Genomic DNA, 23,988 nt, shown 5'->3' with positions numbered 1-23,988 from the left:
AATACTTGAATCTACGGACTTTCCTATTTTAATCTGTCATAATAACAATTCAAATAATAGATCCATCATGAATAAAATACATTAATCATATTAAAAGTATTTACGTTCAAAATCAATTTGATATAGATAATAACACTTACATACCGAGTATAGTTAATTGTATTAACATTGTATAGCCCCGATCTCCAGCCCTAATGGGCAGAATAAAAGCTTCTCACGACTGATGTGATAAGAGAATCTTAGCTCTTGTTTTATGACCATTATTTGGTAAAATAAAAGTTTTGGCAAATGTGTTGTTAAAAATTAGGAAATTTTTTTGAATTTACGTACATAATATTTTATTATATAAACGTATGGTTGAAAATGAATATATAAAATATAAAAAAAATGAAATAATGGTGGTCAAACAGGGGCTTAGTTATGATTCTCTGAGCTGGTCATAAATTTAGAAAACTATAATTAATTTTCTCTTGTCACATCAATAGTCAGAAATTTTTATCCTACCACTATGGATGGTTAGGAGATCAATTCTATAGCATTGTAATATCACTATGCTAAACAATGTGAACTAACAATGGATTGTAGGCTCATGAGATAGACAAGATATTGACAAGATTTGTTAAATTGATTTCAATAGAAATCAAAATAAACTGAAATCATATATATCATTTTTATTTTTGAGGTTCAAATCCAATGTATCTTACAGTTTCCTTATTTTTCTCAATCACACTGCTTGGTTTATTTTCATTTCGCTTTTTGTTTTATTATTAAACAATATATAATTCTCCCAATTTACCTGAATATATGGTAAAAATATACGATCTCTGCATGTGAAAGTTGACATGTTTTGAAGGATAGTGTCAGCAGAGGTAAAAGTTCCAAGGAATTGAAGAAAATGAGATGTGGTTCACAAACAGTAGCATATCTGTGAATTTTGCCCAACAGATATACTGATGGAGACACATTTGTCTATTTATATATTCTCGTAATTAGTGTAAGCATAATTCATCTTCAAGGCATTAATCCAAAAGGGCTTCAAACATTATCATTATTGTACTTTGCACATATGTTTTTTTTTAGTACCAAAAGACAAACACACCTTCGTAAAAGATAGTGAAACCATGGGCGTGAAAGAGTTTTCCTTCCACTAATTTCCCCAATTAATGGTTTTAGCATTACTAATTTATCCATTTTTTTATTTTTTTATTTTTTATTTATTTATTTAGGTTATGAATATGTAATGGATAACCGAAAAAAATATTTATATAGAAAAGTTCATATTCAACACGTCCCTTTACATGTTCATTTCGATTCTATTTTCATATTCAAAAATAGGGAAAAATATAAACAAAATAATAAAAAAGAAAAAGAAGAAGCTAAAATGTTTTAAATTGAAGCCAAATGCATAGACGAGTAGTCTACGGAGAATGAAAGTACATTTCCACGTGCTGTAAAACTCAACTGAACAAAAAAATGTTCAATTCTATAAACTCAACAGCCCACCTAAAATTTGATGTTCTTGAGTCGTGGATTATATAGTATACTTCTTTTTTTTAGCTTGCAAATTGACAAGAAGACGATCATGATCTCTCGTATTATAGTTGTCAAAAAAAATATTTCATTTATTTTTAAACTTACTCCTAATTATGTGACTAACACATAAGAATTAAAGGGGTTGTGAGTTTTGCTAGTTAAGAAGACAAATTACATACAAATATGAAGTCCGTGAACTTTGCATGTGACCATAAAGAGCTGTTCTAATCAGTGCAATTGACAACTTATCTATACCCACTCACGTGTCTTTTAGACTTCTTTCTACTTGAAATAATTAATGAAAATAACAAATACTCTTATTAGAAATTAATTATTTACTAATCATTACACATTAATTAATAAATTAAAAATAAAAAGATTCGGGTACAGATATACGGAAGGATTGAAAGAAATTACACGAATACTATTAAAAGCAAAATAAAAAATAAAAAATACAATTCTATATACCATTAAAACATTACATCTGTTTTTTATGCTATATTTTTATTTTAAACCACCTTTGTTGCTCGGTAATTTGTTATGATAAACCAAAATAATTACTTATTAGAATTTAATTAGAAAATGAAAAATAATAATAATAAATAAGTTGTTGGGCTCGATGACAAGCTTGGCTCGTGTCAGGCCTAGCACTTTTCTATACAACGTCTCATCCTGTTTGGTGGAAAAGTGTGGACCGACTAAATCGCCCTAAAAGTTGAGTAACTTTGATAATCTAATTACAATTTTAAACGAATTTTTTTTTTTTATTATTATTTTTTTAAATGAGTACCCAAAATAACCACGAAGTTGGGATTAAGACACCCACCCGCTAGCAATGTGTAAAATTGTGTGGACCAGTTAGTTAAATACCAAAAGAAAAATAAAAAGCAAAAAGCAAAGCAATTAATAAAACAGAATTAATGCAGAATGAAATATTATTAATTTACTATCTTACAATTTGTTCATGTCTTACACAATTTCACTACCATCCTTGCTATATAAACCTCCACATTCCTCCTGTTGCCCATCTTATTATAAAGAAAAAACACCACCACCACTCCCCTCCATCGCCCGCGTCACCGCTGCCACTCTCTCTAACATGGGTGGTTTTAGCTTCAAAAACTTCACATTCCTTCTTATTGTTGTTATTCTTGTTTGGTGTTCCAATATTGAAATTTCCAATGCAAGAAGAGTAGGCAAGCATTGGAGGCAAAGACGAAGCCATTTCGCTTCTCTGTCAAAGAAGAAAGGGAATAATCACGGCAGTAACCACCACAATGGTGGGGGAAAGTCAAAACAGAAAACTCCTAAACTACCACCACCACTACCGCCGTCACCAGCTCCGCCGACAATGCCGCCGAAGAAAGGTCGAGACACTCCAGCTCCAGCATCTTCCACTGTCTTCAATGTGTTAGATTTTGGAGCCAAGGGAGATGGAAGAACAGATGATACTAAGGTACTTAATTAATTAAACTTAAAAAAAAAAAAAAAATTGCTTCTTGAAATTGTTAATTATATTTTGTGAATTGCAATGCAAGTAGAATCCAACTTTTCCCTGTTGTGCCTTTTTAGAAAATTTCATAATTGAGCAATAAGTTGAATCATTTTCACTTTTTTAATCATTTTCCATAGGGTCGACTTGTTGAACTACCACGTTAAAGAACTTTAAGTTGTCGAATTGGTCAAATTCGATTTATGTCTTTACAATTTTATAAATTAATGATAAAAAGACTTGGACATAGTAAATTTTGTCCCCGACCCGACTCGACCCAAAAAAGTTCATAAGAAGGGATGTTGCAACTTGCAAAAATTTCCTACAACTGTCTTCATTTGTTTCATCTGATGATCAAAATTCTTAGAGAGTGTACATTGTTTTAAACAGCAGGGGATCCTCTACAATAAGGAATCATGCAGTTCTTACAATAGTGAGACATCCTTAAAAATTGTACTTAAAGAAAGGTAATTGTGACATATTTCCAGCTGTATTTACATTTAAAAAAAAAACAATTTTACATTTAAAATAGGGACAAATGAAACTTGACAAACAATTGAAGGAGGGGCCCACTCAAATGATTTTTGTTATGACAGTTTAATCTTAAATTCAACAGTAATAGGAAACTGTTCTGCACAAACTAACAACTGTTTAATTAATGTTAAAACTTTACTATAGTCCCAATTGAGAAAATTAAGATTCAATTTCTGCTGTGGAATTCAGGCATTCCAAGATGCATGGACTGCTGCCTGTAAAGTAGAGGCATCAACGGTGGACGTTCCATCAGAATATGTATTCTTGGTGGGACCCATATCATTCTCTGGTCCATATTGTCAGCATAACATTGTTTTCCAGGTAAATACAATCATAAACGATAGTCAAGATTTTCAGCTCACACTGCTCCTCCTTCGATTCCTTTAAATTTATCCACGTTTAGCGTTCGGTCGAACACTGATGGGTTGGACTTAATCTTGTACAGTTAGATGGTACAATTATCGCTCCAAAAGCCTCGAAACAATGGGGCTCGGGCCTTCTACAATGGCTCCAATTTTCAAAACTCGTCGGACTTACAATCCAAGGAAGTGGCACAATAGATGGAAATGGTGCAGTTTGGTGGCAAGATTCCTCTTATGATGATCCCTTAGATGATGAATCAAAATTAATTGTACCATTAAATAGTACATTGCCACAAAATCATCCAGTTCCTGTAATAATTTCTCCTTTTTTTGTCATAAGCTTTGTTCTCTTATTTATAGCTTATCCATCATCTGATCTTGTTCTATGTTTTGTAAAAACTTTTTGTGGCAGTTGAGAGGCTCGCTCGGTGGGAATATGCCAAGACTCAAACCGACGGTAAGGAACACTTTTAGCATTCATTACTACATGTCAAAATTGAGCATTCAAGAATCGGTTTAATATGAAATTAACGGTGAATTGATTGTACTCGATCAACACAGGCATTGAGGTTCTACGGAAGCTTTAACGTAACCGTAACTGGCATCAATATTCAGAACAGTCCTCAGTGTCACCTCAAGTTCGATAATTGCGTTGGAGTATTGGTGTACGATTTCAGCGTTTCTTCTCCGGGTGATAGCCCGAACACAGACGGAATTCACTTGCAGAACTCGAAAGATGTGTTTATTCGCAGTTCCAACCTTGCTTGTGGTAAAGACCTACATTCCCTTTTTTTTTTTTTTTTTTTTTTGTCTATTTCGTGTTGAGTTTTGCTTGATGGATAGGGCCAATCCTGGGGAGCATTGTGGCAGCCCCTATTGGCTGATTGTCTGTCCGATAATTCTTTCATGTTAGACTATATGAAACACAATCATCCAGTGCAGTTATATCATCATATGACCACTGAATTTTGACACATGTCAATCACCCATGTGCTTACAATCTTGAGGCCCCATTTAACACACAGTTAAATCCAATGGCCTAAATTGCAGAAAGGAATTATGAACTTTCCCCTTTAGTCAATTATTTTCAGATTTACTTATTTATGTGACATTTTACTTAAATTTTTTTTTACAAGTGAAAATGTTATGTGCAGGGGATGACTGTATATCTATACAAACTGGATGCACAAATGTTTACATACATAACGTTAACTGTGGACCAGGACACGGGATCAGCATCGGAGGATTAGGAAAAGATAACACCAAAGCGTGTGTTTCAAATATTACTGTCCGAGACATCGTTATGCATAACACAACGAATGGTGTTCGGATAAAAACATGGCAGGTACATGTCGTCGATCTATGTCTTTATATATCTTATGCGTATAATTTTCATACGAGGCTCATATGATTACTTCATCTAAGAAACTAAAATTTTGAGACACACATACAGGGCGGATCAGGATCAGTGCAAGGAGTGTTATTTTCAAATATCCAAGTTTCTGAAGTAAAACTACCAATCGTAATCGATCAATACTATTGCGATAAAAGAATATGCACCAACCAAACTGCGTCAGTGGCAGTATCTGGGATCAACTACGAAAATATACGAGGAACGTATACCGTAAAACCCGTTCATTTTGCTTGCAGTGACAGCATGCCATGTACTGATGTCACCCTTACAAACATAAAACTGCAACCATTGCAAGAACGCTACCATATGTATGCTCCATATTGTTGGCAGACTTTTGGAGAGCTCTACACTCCTACAATTCCTCCCATTCAATGTTTACAAATTGGAAAGCCATCCAACAATAAGATTCATGGAGATAGCGACATATGTTAAGTACACTGAATTTAGTTGTTTAGTAGGCAGTATTAGATTTTATTAAAAAGTACAACATACTAGAGACTAGAGTACAATTGAGTCCAGTTTAAGTTGCCTTACTAAACACGTAAAGTGTATTTTGGTGTGTCTATGTGTGGTCGGCATGTATGAGATAGCAGCTGACCCCTTTTCACACCATTAGCTAGAAGAAATATGAATGATTTTTACTAATTTTAGATTATACAAATTATTGTTATTATGATTATCGTTCATTGTGATTACATGAATTTTGGTTTTGTGAGAGCATCAATTTTTGCGTTGTTAGAGCATCTCTAATTATAGTGTAAGATAAGATTTAAATTGTGATTTAAATCTTCAAAGTAGTCGAAAATCTCTCCAATGGAGAGATGCAAATTGCATTTTCTGACTAAAAATGTTTAAAAAAAAAATGTTACAAGAGGCAAAAGTGGATTTAGATCTTTTCGTTGAATTGAAATTTAAATTTAGATCCATTGGGATGTAAATGGGGATATAAAAGTAATTTTAAAGGTACAAGTTTACACCACTATTGGAAATTATCTTAATAGCCAACTGCCAAGTCCAAAGAGTGTAGCAATGAATGTTGAACTCGTCTTCGATATGAAGTTATCGGTGAAAATAAGCTAGAAATTAAAAAATGATTAAATCGTTTAAAAATAAATCTGAAACCCAACTCTTATATAAACTTCTAGGTGTACACTATAATGCTTCAGAAAATTGTGAATAAGATTATGAATACACAAAGTTAAACATGGAATGAGAAATCTCTCTTCAAAAATACTTGCATTTGAGTTTTCCTTTATTTTTATTGAGCAGCCATGTATATAATAAAAAAGCCAGCACCATCAATATACAAGCTGGGCCGATCTGCTTGAATTCTTATTTGGGAAAATTTCATAAGAGATTAAATAACCGTTTGACCCGCATTTTCTAGAAATGAAAATAGGTGGAATATTTTTATTTTTTTTGAAAAATAAGCGGTTAAAAGAGAAGGAAAATTTTTCGATTTATGTGTAATATTATTTTATGGAAGATTGTGTGATTGAAAATAAGAGAGAGAGAAACAAAATATGAGCCAAACGGGGGCTAAGTATGACATATTTTAAAATTAAGAAAACAAGTTTCAAATTTTGAAAATCAATTTTTTTAATTTATGATTTTATTAATTAATTAAATATATTTATGTCACATATCTATACAATTTGGTCACAAATTAACAATTTAATTAGTCACTTATTATTTTTTGATCACAAATCAGAAATTTCATATTACAAATTATTTTATGATCACAATTCAAAAACTTTGTAGCTCACAATTTGTTCATCGGTTACAAATCAAAAATTAATTAGTCACAACTTATTTTTCGATCACAAATAAAAAATTTTATAGGCCACAAATCATTTTTCGGTCACGAATAAAAAAATTCGTAGGTCACATATAACTAATATTATATGTCACAACTTATTATACAGTCACAAATTATTAATTTTTTAGGTCACACATTATTTCTTGTCGCAATTTATATTTTTCATTGGTCACAAATTAACCAATTCACTAGTTCCAATCAACCAAATAATCTGTGATCATATTATTTAGGTCACGTATTAATAATTGGTTAAAAACCACTGTACCAACCACAATCACCCGCACCACCGCCAGATCACTAGTGTCGCCAACATCCCAACATCGCAACCAACATCACAACCACACCGCTAAAACATCGCCAAAAAATTAGATTCAAAATTATCATAGCCACAGTCACGACCATACCAATGTTGCCGCTGCCACCGCCGCAATCATTGCCACCACATCTCACCATCACAGTTGCCGTCGCCCCACCACTATCACCGCTACAAACCATTTCCTCTGTATCCATCTCCACCACACCACTACCACCATCTCCCACCAAAAAAATCCCCAAACAATTGCCACCAACACGACTCCACAATCCACATTAGACCAACCACCAAACTTTCACAAATCCACCACACCACAACCACAAATTAACCATTCCGTCGCGACCTTCACAAGTCCACCACACCACAACCGCAACAGTGGTGCGACGATGCTGCATCCATAGCAGACCAACCTCCAAACCTTCACAAATCCACCACAACCACAAATCCACGAAATCCACCACATCGCAACCACAAATTCACCATGTCGTCACGCCACCACAAATCCATCACACCACAACCACAGGGTGGTGCGGCGATGAAGCAGACAAAAAAAAATCCCTAAAAACAAACTATGTCATTTGTGAAGATGACTCCAACAAGAAGAAGTAGAGGGACGAGCGCAAAAGCACCCTGTGATGACGAATCAATGTCGTCACAAGGTGGTCCTACCGCCGGAGAAAGATGGAGAAGGGGATAAAAGAGAGTGAACGGGGGAGTGATTCAGAGAGGGAGAGAGAGAGAGAGAGAGAGAGAGAGAGAGAGAGAGAGAGAGAGAGAGTTTGTGATTTTTTTTAAAAAATTTTTTATAACTTTATTATTAATATTTTAAAAATGTATTGTTATCTGATTTTTGAATTATAAAACTTGAAATCTTAACTTTGAATTAGAGTTTGAAAACTAGGGATAACTGTAATTCCCACTTCTTATTTTCTAACTTTGAAAATTTAGAAATACCTTTGAGGGTTAGCTTGAATTGTCTTCCAAATTTATGGATCGCATCGTTCTGATCTGGTCAACTAATTGTTTTATATTATACAATTTAAAATCCAACCATAATTAAAAGAAGAAGATAAATATTTTCATTGTTGTTTTATTTTTCCTTTTCTGAAAAATCCATTCAGAGATGGATAAGAGATTTTAGGCTTCTCACCCCACATTTGGAGAGTTGGCTTTTCCCTAGCCTAGTGTATCGTACATTGATGTTTTCGCAAATTATGCAATTAGATTGTTTTATAAAAATATAAAAGGCATTTTATATACAAATTACTATAAAATTAATTATATCTTAACTAATAACATGATTGGAGTGTTTGAATTTAAGTAGTTATAAGTAATGAATCTTACAAAATGTACGGTTAATAAGGTGACAGTAATTGTGAATCCTATCAAATGAGTATACAAAAATCATGTTTGATCCGCATAATTATAATTTAAACTATATCAAATATACACTAGTTAATATCCACTTTACTACACATCTAATTAATAATAGAATGTAAGTAACACTTAGAAATTTATTTAATCAAAAGGAAAAATAACAATAATATGAAAAATTGAGACAGCGAGAGGCCTAGAGGGAGTTAGGAGGTGAAGGGCAAATTTAAATTAATTTTTTTTCTTCAATAAATCAACGAGATTGGATCAATCCTCATAAATTGTTATGTTTTCAAACATTGACCCGGAAAAATAATGGATCAAGGATAGAAGGGTTGAATCAAGAAATAAAATAAATAATTCATATGTGGTCATATACTTAGCCCTTGTTTGAGCCTCATTCTTCGGGAAAAAAAATATATTCTTAAACAGTGTTTTGATATCATTTTAACCACACATTTTTCAATAAAATAATATGACACGTAAAACCAAAACTTTTCTCTATTTTTTAATCCCAGCAGTGAGGGGAGTTCGACTTAAAGTTCAAGGCTGGCTTGCAGTACGAAGGTAGGAGACGTGGGAACACATTTTACATCAATACACTATTTAAAAATGCATTTTTATGACAAAAATGAAGCTCAAACAAGGGCATAATGATAAAGTTATATTAAGTGAGACAAGTATTTTGAAGGGAACAATACATATCTAAAGTGTTTGAAAAAAATACAATCTCTAGATTAAAGTGTTTAATCACAATCATAAATTTTATAGGTCGTAATGATCATGAATTATCAAATTAATTGGTCAAGCATTATTTCTTGATCACAAATCACAAATTTTATTGGTCACAAATTATTAAATTAATAGTTCATATTCTTTTCAATCACAAATAACCAATTTTATATGTCGTAACTTATTTTTCAGTCAAAAATTATCAAAAAATTAATTGGTCACAACTTTAAATTGTGAGTCATAATCACAAATTTGGTCACAGTCTCACTTTTTTAGGTTACATATTATTTATTGGACACAAATTATATATTTTATCGATCACATATTTTTTTATTATCACAAATTAACTATTTTATTGATCATAATCACTCACCCAACGCTTTCCCATTTCCCCTTCAACATTGGAACCAGCCTAATGCCGCAACACCTCACCACCTACACCGCTACCACCAACAAAAACTATGCCAAAACTCTAGCTAAGCAGATCGGATCAGATTGAAAGAAGGAAGAAACCACAACCATGACTATTTGTAAACTACCAATAAAAACCATCCAAAATATTCGACTAAGCAAATCAGAGGAGGAATAAACAACCCCAAAACCATAGCCGCTACTGCTGGTTTTAAAGAAAGAAATAGAATGGAAGGGTTAACGGTGGTCGATTTTTCGATGTAAGAGATAGAAAGAGAAAGATGAACAAGAGATAGGTCACAATTTTTAATGAGTGGGAGGTGCGTGGGGATGAGGTGGATAGGATGAGTTTAGAGGTGGCAAATGTGCAGAGTAGCTCGTCGGCTCAACCCCCTTGCTCGTAAAAGGATAGCTTATGGGTTACTCGGGCATGTCCTTGCACAAGCTTAGTCGAAGCGGCTCAGCTCATCACATAGACGATTAGCTCATGCCCACAAGCTTGGCTTGGCGAGCTACAAGCCAAGTTCGTGGCTCGTCAAGTACAATGACTAAAATGAAAAAGTGATCGTTTGGTCACTTTTTTAAAGCTTTTGTGACAGTTTGAAAATGGTATTTTTTATTTTTTATTTTTTATTTTTTAACAAATACCTCTCATTCTACAATATTTTTCTCACAACAAAAACTACAATCTCTTTTCTCTCTTATCACAACAATTTTTACTTTTTTAATTTCTTTTTTTAATTTTTCTTGAATTTTTTAAGTTTTTTTCAATTTATTTAATATTGTAAATTATCAAGTTACTATTTTACCCATTCCAATTTAGTCAAAATAGGTCAAAATTTACTTTTCTTGGTCAACTAACGGTCAAACGGACGGTTTTCATCCATTTGGACTTCAGGTGCGGATTTTTGAAAGGTTTGGTATCTCCAGTGGCACAAATGAAAGGTTTGGGCAAAATCTGCTAATAAACGAAAAGTTTGGTACCTCGACCGCAATTTTCCCTAATTATAACTTGAAATTTGAAATATGAAATGTAAACTTTAAAAATGGGCCTGTGGAAATTTCCACTATTTTAAAATTCATTGTTTAGCATTTTTTAGAAAAGGGTAAATTATGCTCATTACTGCCCAAGAATAAGAAAATTAAAAAATAGAATGCATTGTAAATAAATAGTAGAAAATAAATTTCCTTTCCTAAACCTTTTTTATTACCCTTTTCGAGCCCAACAAGGGCTTAAGTTGCTGAATAATGCTACTTTGCTAGAAGAAAACTATTAGAAGCGGTGCCAAAATCATAGATGTTGGGAAGTGATTCAATGGAAAAGATGACTTGATTTTAAACAATCTAATAATAGAGTGACACTTGACATTATGTCAATCATTATGTCAAGTATTTTGACATTGTAGTATGATTGTAAGTTGTCCTTTTCAAATTTTCATATTTGGGCCTTCCACGAGTACAAATCTCCAACTTTTAAACACCAAAGAACAAATTTTGTCATTTTACTTATAGGTCAAATCCTCAATCAATTGAGAACATGTAATATCACTACGAATTTATTTTCGACTTTTGCACATGTCAAATTCTGATTTTGAAGAGAAGTTTATTTCAATTTTATGCCTAAATTTCCTTAGATTCAGGGTATTTTCTCACCTCGTACCCACCCCGTTATCCGTTTAAGATGGAGCGGGCGATTGTCCCTTTTGCGTACCCGTTTAAATTTTTTTTATGGTTTTTGATTATTCATTTTATTACATCCATTCATTTAAGCGAAACAACAAATATATTTATTAAAATTTTTAATTAATTAATTAATTAATTTAATTTTAAGAGTTAAATTATTCGAATATATTTGGTAAATTAAGGTTCTTATTGTTTATCATATTCCTTAGATAATCTTAATTGTTATATTCTATTAGAATTAATGAAATTTTGGAGAGTTTTTCCATTGAAAGTATTAAAATTTTCAAAAATTAATGGGGAGGGGCCCTTGTTACCCGTAACGTCTCAAGATTGAAATTTTCACCCTCGTACCTGACGTAATTACCCTATTAAGTGGGCAATCTCCACCCTTTTGGACCCACACATCACTGGAAGCCCTCATTCTTCTCTACACATCCCACCTAACCACCATACCTAACTCCACAAAATGTTGCCGGAATAGCCACCCAAAACCCCCAACCCGCGAACTTAAAAAAATTGCTGGCAACTCCTCCCATGATCACACCCACCATTGCGAACTCTCATCGGTTGACTCCCACAATCCAAATGTCCAATCTGATGATGGTATTTCAACAAAAACAAGACAAACAATCGATGCACATTTTTATATTTGTCATTTTCTTCTTCACTTTAGACCTACATCTTTTCATCTCTGTCTTTGGGGGCAACCTCTATAGAAAAATTCATCTTTCTTTTGCATGTTTTGTGAAATTGGAGTCTTGTTTTAGATTTGAGTTTTCTGTGGTGTTGGTGCTTGGTGGTGAATGGGAAAAGTAATGATGGTTGTGCAAATATGTGTCAAGATGGTGGCGGTCTATGGAAGGAACAAGATGACAAAGGTAGTTGATCATGGTGCAAATGAAGGTGATGGTGGTTAGGTGATGGCAGTTTTTTTGGTGGCTTTGCTGTGTGGATTCTACAGTGATGGTGCTAAGATTTAGATGTGGTATTTGATGGTGGTTGTGGTAATGGTGGGGAGGCTGTGTCGATAGTGGTGTCGGTGGCGGGGAGGTTGTGCCGACGGTGCTACCGACCGATGGGTGGCGATGCTAATGGTTTATTTTATTTTATTTTTATTTTGTTTTATTTTATTTCCTGTTTTTTAAATTATTTTATGTATAAAATTGCAAAAGTTACTATTTTACTTATTTTAATTTGGTAAAAATTAGTCAGAGTCCACTTTTGTTAGTCAACTAATGATCAAATGGGGGATTTCATTTTGATCCCCAATTGTATATTTTTGAAAGGTTAGGAACTTTTATTGATATAAATTGAAAGTTAGGATAAATTTTACAACAGATTTTCACTTAAATTTATTTAGTGCACCCATTTAATGCTCATGAAAAATTAAGAGTTTGTTTGTCTCCCATTTTAGAAGAAAATATAGAGTTTTGAATAGTAGTGAATAGTAGTTTTCGAAGAATGTGTGGTTAAAATTTAAATTTTTTTATTGATTTATATGTAGATATTTTATTTTATGAATATGTGGTAAAAAATGTTACCATAAAAAACAATTTATTTTATTAAAGGACAACAAATTGAGCCTAAATGAGCCAATGAGATTCAACCCTCCATAATAAGTCGAAGTTCGGTCCAGTTTTTAACGGATCGGGTCGTCCCAAGATCAGTGGTCCTGGGCCCCGTTCCTCCCTCTTCTGTCTTATTCCCTCCAGTATCCTCCAATTTGATCTGAAGTCGCTTTTTATTTACTAACGACTTCAGTAAAATGAGTACTGTTTGCGGTGAGCAGCTGGACATCACAAAACCCAGTACAGTTATTCATAAGGGGGAACTGCAATCGTGCAAGTTCAAGCAACAACTTTTCCACTTTTCAATTTCTGAACTCTGATCTTCATGTAGAAATTCAAATTATTGGATAAGCCAGAATGAGTGGAAACGAGTTCCGATTCTTTTTATCCTGTGACATCAATCTCCCCGTCACTTTCCGAATTGAAAGATTAGAAGGCAAATTACCGCCGCAAAAGCCCCTTAATTCAGGTCATCGTGGAAAAAGTTAATTTATTTATGCCTTTTATGTTGGAGCTTACTGTTTATAATGTAAAAATGTGTTATTTTCAGGGAGGTGTAAATTGAATTCTTAATCACAATATTTGTGTTTGTATTATTCAGATGAAATTGATTCTACTTCAGAGGAGAGAAGACCGGAGTTGTTCGTCGAGTGCTTGTTGTACATTGATGGCGCACCTTTTGGTCTTCCCATGAGAACAAGGTTCAGTTTTCATATTATGTCAGTTGATTTTATTATTACAATTTTGCAATTTTTTTTTTAATTTTTTAAATCTGGGCTTGATTAATATTTCGTGAAAATCTCATAAACGCAGGCTGGAATCTTTAGGTCTATCATATTGTTGGAACGAACTAATTACATTAAGTACTAAATATCGTGATTTGACTGCAAATTCACAACTCGCGGTCACTGTAAGTCATACATCATATTTTTGGAATCTGCTTATTATTTTTGTAAATAATCTCCTTGTATATTCTGTATTGAAATTATGAGAGCTAGGCTTTTATTTGTTATATAAAATCATGTAAATTTCTCTTTGATAAACTTCCATTTTATGTTGATGATGATGTGTGAATGTAGGTTTATGACGTTTCACGTGGTAAAAGTGACGAAGTGGTTGGTGGGGCGACCATTCATCTGTTTAACATGAAAAAACAGCTCAAGACTGGTAAGCACAAGCTTAGACTTTGGTCAGGGAAAGAAGCGGATGGTTCTATCAATACAACCACTCCTGGAAAGGTGTGTTTTTGTTTTTGTATATAAAATTCCATTGAGTGGACTGTCTCATGCTACATATGGAGGATGAAATTGGGATGAGTAATGGGATCAAAATTATTTTAATAATTCCAATTTGAAAGCCCCATAATTATGAAGCAAAATATACTAAAATGAATTGATTGTTCATTGGTGGTTTGTGATAGGTTCCAAAGGAGGAGCGGGGGGAGCTGGAACGTCTAGAAAAGCTACAAAATAAGTATGAGAGGGGGCAGATTCAAAGAATTGATTGGCTTGATCGTCTTGCATTCAAAGCTATTGAGAAAATCAAGGAGTGTGAGAATATTAAAAATGGAAGTTCTCATGTATATATTATTGTTGATTTCTGCGGTTTTGAACATCGAGTGGCGTTCCAGGTACTTCTTTATGTGTTTGCATTACATTTTATCTTCTTGAGACTCTGAAAATTACGTAGGCTCCAGGGAGTTTGTGTAGTTCTGAGCAATCATATTACTTCATATCTTATCTAAATCGAAACTAATGTTAGAGTGCTAAAATTCAATCAGAAAAGAATATATTAATATACTGCTTCAGCGAGTTTGGAGAACCTTATTTTGTTCTTACATTTTTTTTTCTATGTTTATCCTTTATAATTAAAATTGATGAATTATTTGATATTTTTTTTTCCAAATTTAATAGACTAGAGTAATTTGATTTCTCATGAAACATGTGGATAGTACTACCAGAAATCGCATCATTATAATGGCCACAATATTATGATCTTCCCCTAGATATGGTCATTCAAAGTGTGCATCAAATTGTTCTCTTGCACGAATATTGTTCTTATGAATTGACTGTTCAGTAAAATATCAATTAACAGTCCTCATAGGTAGATATTTATAGGTTATCTTTTCTGACATGGGGTAAATAAAGTGAGGGTGTTGGGCCTGTAAAGTTTTAGTTCTCTATAGTAGAATGGAGTACATGCTTTTTAGCAGTTGTGTATACTGGATGTATTATAATGTTGCTTAACTCCTTTCTGTAGTTGGTTTTTCCTAAGTTTGAGCATATGGAGTGGACCATAATTGCATAGTACATGATGACATTACCACTAGAAATGACAGTATTGACTTTTTAAAAGGTCATGGCTTTATGAAGTTTGCTAAAGCTAAATGCAGTGTGTATGATTCCTTCTCCAAGTATGTGCAAGTTTGATTTTATTGAAGCATATTGGAGACTCTTATACGAATCTGCTTTGGCAACTATAATTTGATTGAGTCATAATTTTATATATCTATTGTTGATATCTGTTCTATGTTCTCGCGATAAATATATTGTGAAACTTCTTTTGCATTGTGGACAATATCATATGTTGAGTCTGTAACTGAATTGTTATTGAAATAGGAATTATATTTTCCTTTTCTAATTGCTAGATTTGATACATCCAGAATTAAAAATCAAAATCACTTGATATTTAGGAATCAGGAGCAAATTTCCTAATACCATCTCCTATAGCTTCCACTAATGAACTGGTCACAGTTTGGGATCCCGAAGTGGGAAAAAGTAACCCCTCAGAGAACAAGCAACTAAAGCTGGCTAGGAGTTTAACTCGGGGCATCATTGACAGAGACCTGAAACCGAACTTTACAGAAAGGAAGTAAGCTTTTGTTTTAATGCTGTTGTAAGTTTACTTTTATTGTGTAGATTTAGTATTTATTCGATGCACATGAGATGCAGAGAAAAATAGCATTTCGTTTTAGTATTTAAATAGTATCAAGGATTTATGTAAGGCACTAGTTATGAGTGTTAGATTTAGTGGAGGCAGTTATTGGCCTGTTTCAAGGTTCTGTCTAGAGTATTAATTATTTTACTTTAATAATGAGAGAAGGTCGTTTGTTGTATGTTAATCGCTGCTGACATGGTTATAGACTTATAGTTGGTATAATTAGGAGGGGATGAATGGTAAGTTAGAACTTTAAAAGAACTCTTTTGCACAGTTTTTAAAACGGCAAATAGGGCACTAAAGCATATTTCACTTGTGATGCTAGGCTGTAAGCCTAGAGGTTCTTTGAGGCGTGAGTCTCACCCTAAACCACAAACATATAAAATTGCAATATATATCAAATTCCATCTCAAGTCTCTTTTATTTTTTCCAATAATGATTAAATTTAATTTTAGAATCAATTAATCTATCATCTATTTAGTGCATTCATGTATCTATCCTAGGCTCCACATGTTTTTCTTCTAAGCAGTAAGTAAAAAGGAAGAAGAAAGGAGAAGAAGCAACCCCACAAAAACAAATAGGATAAAGAGAAGAAACCAAAATCAGAAAAAAGAAAAAAGAAAAGAAACCTGAAGCTGCCAAGTGAGTTGCTGGTGAACAGTTCTACAGTGTGAATGCTTTGTGTATGCTGTGTTTATGTGTGGGTTAGTTATAATCTATAATTAATTATCATTTATGGCTGATCAATTAATAACCAGCACAAGCTGGACTTCTGAAGCTGGTCAAACAATGAAAATAGTTAAGCTTTCAATAAATAGTGTCCTTCTCAGTCACTGAGGCTTGCGCCTCGATCAGTAGAGGCGTAAGCTTCATTATACTCTTGAAGGACATATCGTGCATGAGTGAAATGTAACAAAAATGAGGATCTTAAGATAGATGCATAACTGTAGCTAGTAGAATAGATAAACAAAGAAATCAGAAAACAAACCAACTATTGAAGGTGACAATCCTTGAAGATAAATTACCGAAATAACAATTTATATAATTAGGGCATGTTTTGTTGATCTAAAGAAGCTTTCAATTACAAGAGTTACTACTACAGGTCTGATAAAGGAAAGGATACAAAGGGAGAGGTACCAAAATTAACATAACCTCATAGTGTAAAAGATTTGATTTCATTGGATGTGTCACTACTCTAGAATTGGACAGAGTAGCTATTTACGTCACCCTTAGAGCTATTGGGACTACGGTTTAGATTGTTGTTCTTGTAGATGCTTTGCAATGCAATGGCCCTGAGCTTTTATTAGATTTCATGCTGATTGTTTGTTTCTTCAGTGTAAGCGAAGTTCTCATGTAGACAACTGGTTTGTGTAATGGGGCATCTAATTGTCAATCTTCTGATTCATATATATCTGAACTCTGTCTTACTCTTTGTACCATACTTAATTAAAAAAAAAAAAAAAAAAAAAAAAAAAAAAAATTAATAATGTAAGAATGTCAATAAGTAATAACCAATTGAGTACATCTAATTGCAGTTCAGTTTTGACACAGTGTTTCATAAATCCCAAAGCTAGAAATAGGCAGCAGAATCTCAGCGAAATGAGGTACTATCTAAAATGAACATTCCATAAGAAAACAAACGATGAAATAATTTGCTGCTTACGCTATAACCAGTCTAAGTACTGAAAGAGCAATAAAAAAACCTGAAGTTCTTGTGTTTATGACACTGGTAAGGTAGATATCGAGTAACTTTTTGTTTAATGTATTTTCTCTGATATTAAGATTTGACAGAACTACAAAAGTAAATATCTACATTTTTACACCAAGAATCTTGAAAGTACAGAAAAGGGCTTAACAATGTTTACCTGTATGGGAGTCCAACCACAAGGATCTGGATAAAGATCTGAACCATTCCACCATTTACCCACAAAACCTTGAATAGCAGAATACAAAGCTTCTTGCTCTGTTCTCTTCATTGAAGCCACTCCATTTTCATCTTCCCCCTTGCACATAACACCCAAATTTATTGTGTATATAACAAAGATAAAAACACACCAAAATTTGAACTCCTCCATGATGATTTTACTGAGCCAAAAGTAAGTACTTGAACCCAAGAAAAATAACAAGATTTCAAGTACAGATAGTGAATCCAAGAAAGTTTAAAGAACTGGGTTAAGCCTAAACAGTTTTCTTTTCATCAAACCCTTTGATTTGAAATGGAGTTATTTGCATGAAGGAACGAGAGATTACAAACTGAGGGCCTTTTCTTGCTAGTGTTTATAGCAAAGCAAAGGTAGTAAAGGAAGCGTAGAATGGCATAGGGTAGCAGTCTAGCAGAAGATATAAGTCAAGGGTGTCCTGTGCAGTTGCAGCTAAAAGTTAAGAGCACATTTCTCAATGTTCAAGAAAGTAATTATGATTATGTCAATAATAAGATCAGAGAAAGGGAAAGGTAGCTGAAACTCTAGATAGGACTTCTTGATTTCCTTTTATCAAAGAAAGATCCTTTATGCTTAAAATAAATGGAAAATCTTAGTAGACCGTTGCACGTTTCATAATCAATACATGTTGTCTATTGTCTAGAATGATTCAATCTTTCTTATCAAACATAAGGAGTTAGAAAATTATGGTTGGAATAATGGAATTAGAAGTACTCGATGATTTCCTTTCATCATAGATCCATTGTGATTAGTAATCATAAGAAATCATACTTGCATATATTACTAGTAGATGGTTTTTACTAATGCACATTTATCATGCAACACTTTCGAGTCTAGACAGTAATGAACAATATTTAGATTATTTTTCCTCTTTAAAAATGTTGAGTATCGTCTATCCTTCCATGTCAAACACGCCGTAGGTGGGGGAATTTTTGGTTGGAATAGAAAGTGTAGTTAAAGTGGGAAGCATTAAGGGTTTAGAACGGGCTAGATTTGGGGTGGGTTGGGTTGGGTGAGGGGATAAAGGGGACCATTTTGCACTCAGTACTGGATGTATGCATGTAAATGCATGCAAAACAATGGTAGGTTTTGTCTCTGGGTGACTTGTTCTCACTTTTTTCGGCTGTTGGATTCATCAGAGTTTTGTGTGATGGTAAGGACAAAAGAGTAGTGCATGGGAGTCTTCTTTTTTTAATTGTATTTAATTATTTTCTAAGTCGAAGTTAACAATTAATTTTAACCACACATTTTATAACTTTTATCAAAATTTGCTAAAAATCTTATTTTAATCTCTATCAAACTAGGACTTAATATTCATAGGGACCCCATTTTTTAAGTTGGCATAAAGCCCCCCAAAAGATCAGGGCCAACCCTGATTGGAGAGGACTAGACACTATATTAAACAAATTTTTATCGACTTTTTTTCTTGATATTGCCCAGTGCTTAGCAAACATGCCATATACACTTTCAAGATATAATGAAACCCTTTAAATGCCGTCTACTTTTTCATATGCGGATAATACATGTCCACTACCGTTCCTTTTATTTATGATAAATCTAAACTCTAGCTAGTGGACTTCAATTTTTTCCCTCTCGTAATAAAACCCTCATGAATGAGGAAATAATTTTTTTCCTGCTCAAACATATTGGATGTTATGGAGTGATCAAGTTTGAGAGAAAATATTGTCTCTAATGAATGTTTTGTATATACTGGATGGCAACTGCTGTTTCTTTAACAAAATAATGCAACTAATACCAATTCACATGAACATGTATCTTGTTTATCTTACTTTTTTCGTAACTCCAAAGAAGTCTGCTTATTGGGTTTGCATTTCCACAGTTGGGTGCTGGTTCTAATGGTGATGAAGCGGGATTTAAGTTATGGCAGAGTTTGGAGCGTCAAAAAGAATTGACTGCACAGTTGTGTTCTATAATGAGAGACGTAAGAAATGTGAGAGGTGGAACTCAGAAGAAGATTGAAAAGCTTAGGCATCTTCTTTCGGGGCTTCTTAGTGAACTCACCTACTTCGATGAGGTAATTGCAAGATTATTTATGCATTGCTTGTCTCCACTTTTGTTGGCTAGTGTAAAATGCAAGATATGTGACTAGAAATGAAGACATGTCTCACGTACTAGCGTCTTTATTTTTATGACTACAAATAAGCATTCCTATCCCCTTATCATTTTGAGAAATTTAAGCGAGTTAATCTACATTTTCAGCCAATTCGCTCCCCTCTAGCACCTGGAGTCCTTATAACAGGGATCATACCATCAGAGTCATCGATTTTTAAAAGTGCGTTGCATCCCTTGCGTCTGGCTTTCCGAACTGCAAGTGGTGGAAGTTGCAAGATCATATTTAAAAAGGGAGATGATCTTCGGCAAGACCAGTTGGTAGATTCCAGATATTTATTACCCACTTGATTTAATTAATAATTCTTTCATTTATGTAAATATAACTTGATAATATCAGGTTATTCAAATGGTGTCACTAATGGATCGATTGCTTAAGTTGGAGAATCTCGATCTGCATTTAACTCCATACAGAGTGTTAGCAACTGGACATGATGAAGGCATGCTGGAATTCATACCGTCAAAATCTTTAGCTCAGGTAATTTATCCTATCTATTGACCCTGTGGCTATGGTAGATGTATTACTGCTTATATTTGACTTCTGTTCATTTCTAATTTACCATTGTTCTTTAGAGTCCCGTATATTTAATGAGTGCATGCACCATCTTGCAGTTTCTTCATTTCAATTCCAAATTGCTCCTTTTCACTTTCAGATTCTCTCAGAACATCGCAGTATTACAAGCTACCTGCAGAAATTTCATCCTGATGAAGATGGACCTTTCGGGATTACTGCCACTTGTCTCGAAACATTCATTAAAAGTTGTGCTGGCTACTCTGTTATCACATATATACTGGGCATTGGTGACAGGTGATCCCTAGTATGCTGATCTGCACGGAAATGGCTGCCCCTCTAATTTTTTCCTTGCTTTTATTTTCTTTAATAGCATTAGCTATCATTTTTGTTTTGTCCTTGGGGTTGGGGTATAATGTTTGTCGTCATTTACTTTTATATCTACTGTGTGATAAAGCTGTTTTGCAATAGAAGAATGCCTACTTGACCTGAAATTAACATCACTGCTGAACTGCACCATGTGAATCTTTAATGTGTTTCAAAATCGAGCTCTTATGCTATTTATCTTCCATAGGCACCTGGATAATTTGCTGCTCCAGGATGATGGCCGTCTTTTCCACGTTGATTTTGGTTTTATTCTCGGTCGAGATCCTAAACCCTTTCCACCACCTATGAAGCTTTGCAAAGAAATGGTTGAAGCTATGGGCGGAGCAGAAAGGTACTTGACTTAAATCTAAGCTATTAGGTTCTGCATCTGAGTTTTGTTTCAAGCACTTGTCTGCAAAATGTTGCACGAGCTCCTGCCGTGCTTCATATATGAGCTAATCGAAAAAGAATAAATGAGGAAAATCAAAAGTAAGCAGAAACAGAGATTTCATTGTTAATTAACTGTACTAGTGTTGTGGGGGGTAAATATGCATGACGTGGCTGGTAGCATGGCAGACATAATGTTTCCTTTTTCTTCTGTTTTCTCTTGCAGTCAATACTACACGCGGTTCAAATCATACTGTTGTGAAGCTTACAACATCCTCAGGAAATCGAGCAACCTAGTACTAAATCTGTTTCATTTGATGGCGGGGTCCAACATTCCCGATATAGCTTCTGATCCGGAAAAGGGCATTCTTAAGGTGATTTCTCATTATAATTACTTGTCTAATTCCATTTTAAGCCATAATTTGCTTATTTTTATCCCGTGACCCAACTTTCCTTCTATAGCTTCAAGAGAAGTTCCGCTTGGACTTGGACGACGAGGAGTCAATACATTTTTTCCAGGATCTTATCAACGAGAGTGTCAGCGCATTATTCCCACAAATGGTGGAAACCATTCATCGTTGGGCTCAGTATTGGCGCTAATCAGACTTTGAGTTGCATAGCTGAACATAGATAATTATCTCAAAATAAAGGTTTCAGATAAATTCCACTTACTGGACATCATATCCTGGATCATCGGGGCTCAAGAGTCAGGGAGCGCCCTCCCTCGTGCTTGTCAGAATGATGCAAACACCATAGAGTTGATAATTTTAATTTTCTGACCTGTATAGTTGAAAAGCACTTGTCTTGGTTTGTAGTAAAACAAAATATATTCTTTGGTTCTTGGATGTTCATTGTATAGCTTTCAGATCATTGATATTTGTTGAATCAAAGCTTGTGTTTGTAATTTATGGTTGGATCAATGTATGTTGGTGAATGATGCCCTCTGTTATACAGGCCTCTGGCGCCCCAGACTAGACTGAGCATCACATTTTTCAGGTCGGCCTCCGGTCATAGGCCCCTTGCAAGGTGAACGGGCTAATTTAATGTTGTAGATTTTTAACCATGGCCGTGCCCAGCACCGTGCTTTTAACGGGTCTGGATGGAATTGATGGGCTAAAGTCAATAGAATAATGTGTCATGGTAGAGAGCAAAAACCATGGTGAGTACTTCTCGAACATTGCTTCTCACTTCCAAACCTTGCTGTGATTTGGGCTCGTTTGACAAGGTGGCTGTTTTTGCTTATTGTATAAAGCTTTGTAAGGTAGTCATTTTAGAACTCTTCCTATTGGACAAAACTTTCAAAAAAGAGTTAAGCTGTTTATAGTATCGATAGTTGTTCTATGTGTCCATTTGTTATTTGATGCATAAGACAATAAAAAGTGATTATATCAAATACATTAAATAACAAATTGTTACATGTATGTCACGTAGGGTGATCATTGATAGTTTTCATTTTGAATAACATTATTCTTCAAAAAATTATTTAAATTTCGTTTTAGAAGTGATTTTTGACTTTTTAAAAGGTCATGTCAAAATGATTTAATAACTTGTATGAAAAATATTATAATTATTTTAATCCAATGACGTGATGAGATCTGTGTTTACCAGCTTACATAAAGGGGTATTATTATAAATGACCAGCTACTATTCATTTTTAATAAAATGTCTATTATACCCTTAATGAAATAATTTATCATATATTGCACAAGATATCCTTAATTTATTGGGATAGTTTTAAATTCCTCTATTTCTCTCATTTCGAGTTTTAATATATAATTTCATCCTTTGATCTAATAAATTAGCATAATCTGTAATATAATTGTCATGTAATTTACTAAGATTATCAAATTCCTTCGATAATATATCCATAATCTCTAATTGAGAATAAATATTTTCTATTTTTTCCATTAATCTATCTAACAGATTATCTAATCCTTTAATTGTATAACCTGGCATTATTCAAATAATTCCTTGCAAACTTTATGAATAATAACATATTTAGATAAGTTTTTTGCAAACATGAACAATAATAATCCCTACAATTCTTTCAAGATATTAGAAGAATTCTTTCTAAATTTAACAAAGACAATAATTTTACCTTACTTTTGATCTTAAATCTGTATTCTTAGAACCGAGTGACCTTCAGGCTCTGAATCTGCAAACTGCTCCCTTAAACGGCCTCTTGCCTCAATGGGAATTCTGCTATTTCAGCTTCTTGCCCTCACTGTATCTTTTCTTAGAATTAAGAATAAAGATCTTAAGCAAAGAAAATTCTCTCTTTGTTAAAGTAAGAAAGAGATTATCTTCTTCAATCTATCAAGAATCTATGGGATAGTAAGTTTAGAAACTCATATCTTTCTGATATCAAAAGATTGAGATTTTATTTCTATAATGATTTATACAAGATTTATATTGTACACAAGGGGTTTTCAGAAAAACTGGTTTGAAAAAAAAAACTTAAGGAAAGAGAATGGTTTCTAAC

General features: G+C 33.7%; 2 protein-coding genes across 2 annotated transcripts; both read left to right on the top strand.

Moving 5' to 3' along the window:
• Positions 1 to 2,585: 2,585 nt before the first annotated feature.
• Positions 2,586 to 6,048, top strand: LOC111398878 (polygalacturonase At1g48100-like). The gene is made up of 7 exons (XM_023026023.1): positions 2,586 to 2,989; positions 3,749 to 3,880; positions 4,005 to 4,232; positions 4,334 to 4,378; positions 4,483 to 4,690; positions 5,076 to 5,266; positions 5,375 to 6,048. The coding sequence occupies exons 1-7, from the start codon at positions 2,633 to 2,635 to the stop codon at positions 5,765 to 5,767; spliced, it is 1,554 nt and encodes a 517-aa protein (XP_022881791.1). The 5' UTR covers positions 2,586 to 2,632; the 3' UTR covers positions 5,768 to 6,048.
• Positions 6,049 to 13,453: 7,405 nt separating this feature from the next.
• LOC111398314 (phosphatidylinositol 3-kinase, root isoform-like) lies at positions 13,454 to 22,455 on the top strand. Its single transcript, XM_023025231.1, has 14 exons — positions 13,454 to 13,704; positions 13,837 to 13,936; positions 14,049 to 14,145; positions 14,315 to 14,473; positions 14,656 to 14,865; positions 15,928 to 16,107; positions 18,539 to 18,624; positions 19,922 to 20,147; positions 20,333 to 20,503; positions 20,583 to 20,720; positions 20,896 to 21,050; positions 21,328 to 21,471; positions 21,733 to 21,880; positions 21,969 to 22,455. The coding sequence occupies exons 1-14, from the start codon at positions 13,593 to 13,595 to the stop codon at positions 22,104 to 22,106; spliced, it is 2,064 nt and encodes a 687-aa protein (XP_022880999.1). The 5' UTR covers positions 13,454 to 13,592; the 3' UTR covers positions 22,107 to 22,455.
• Positions 22,456 to 23,988: the final 1,533 nt, after the last annotated feature.

Source organism: Olea europaea, chromosome 8 (assembly GCF_002742605.1).
Source record: "Olea europaea var. sylvestris chromosome 8, O_europaea_v1, whole genome shotgun sequence".
In the NCBI taxonomy this organism is placed as follows: domain Eukaryota; kingdom Viridiplantae; phylum Streptophyta; class Magnoliopsida; order Lamiales; family Oleaceae; genus Olea; species Olea europaea.
The sequence above is the reverse complement of the archived record's forward strand: the minus strand, read 5'-3'. Positions and strand labels throughout refer to the sequence as shown.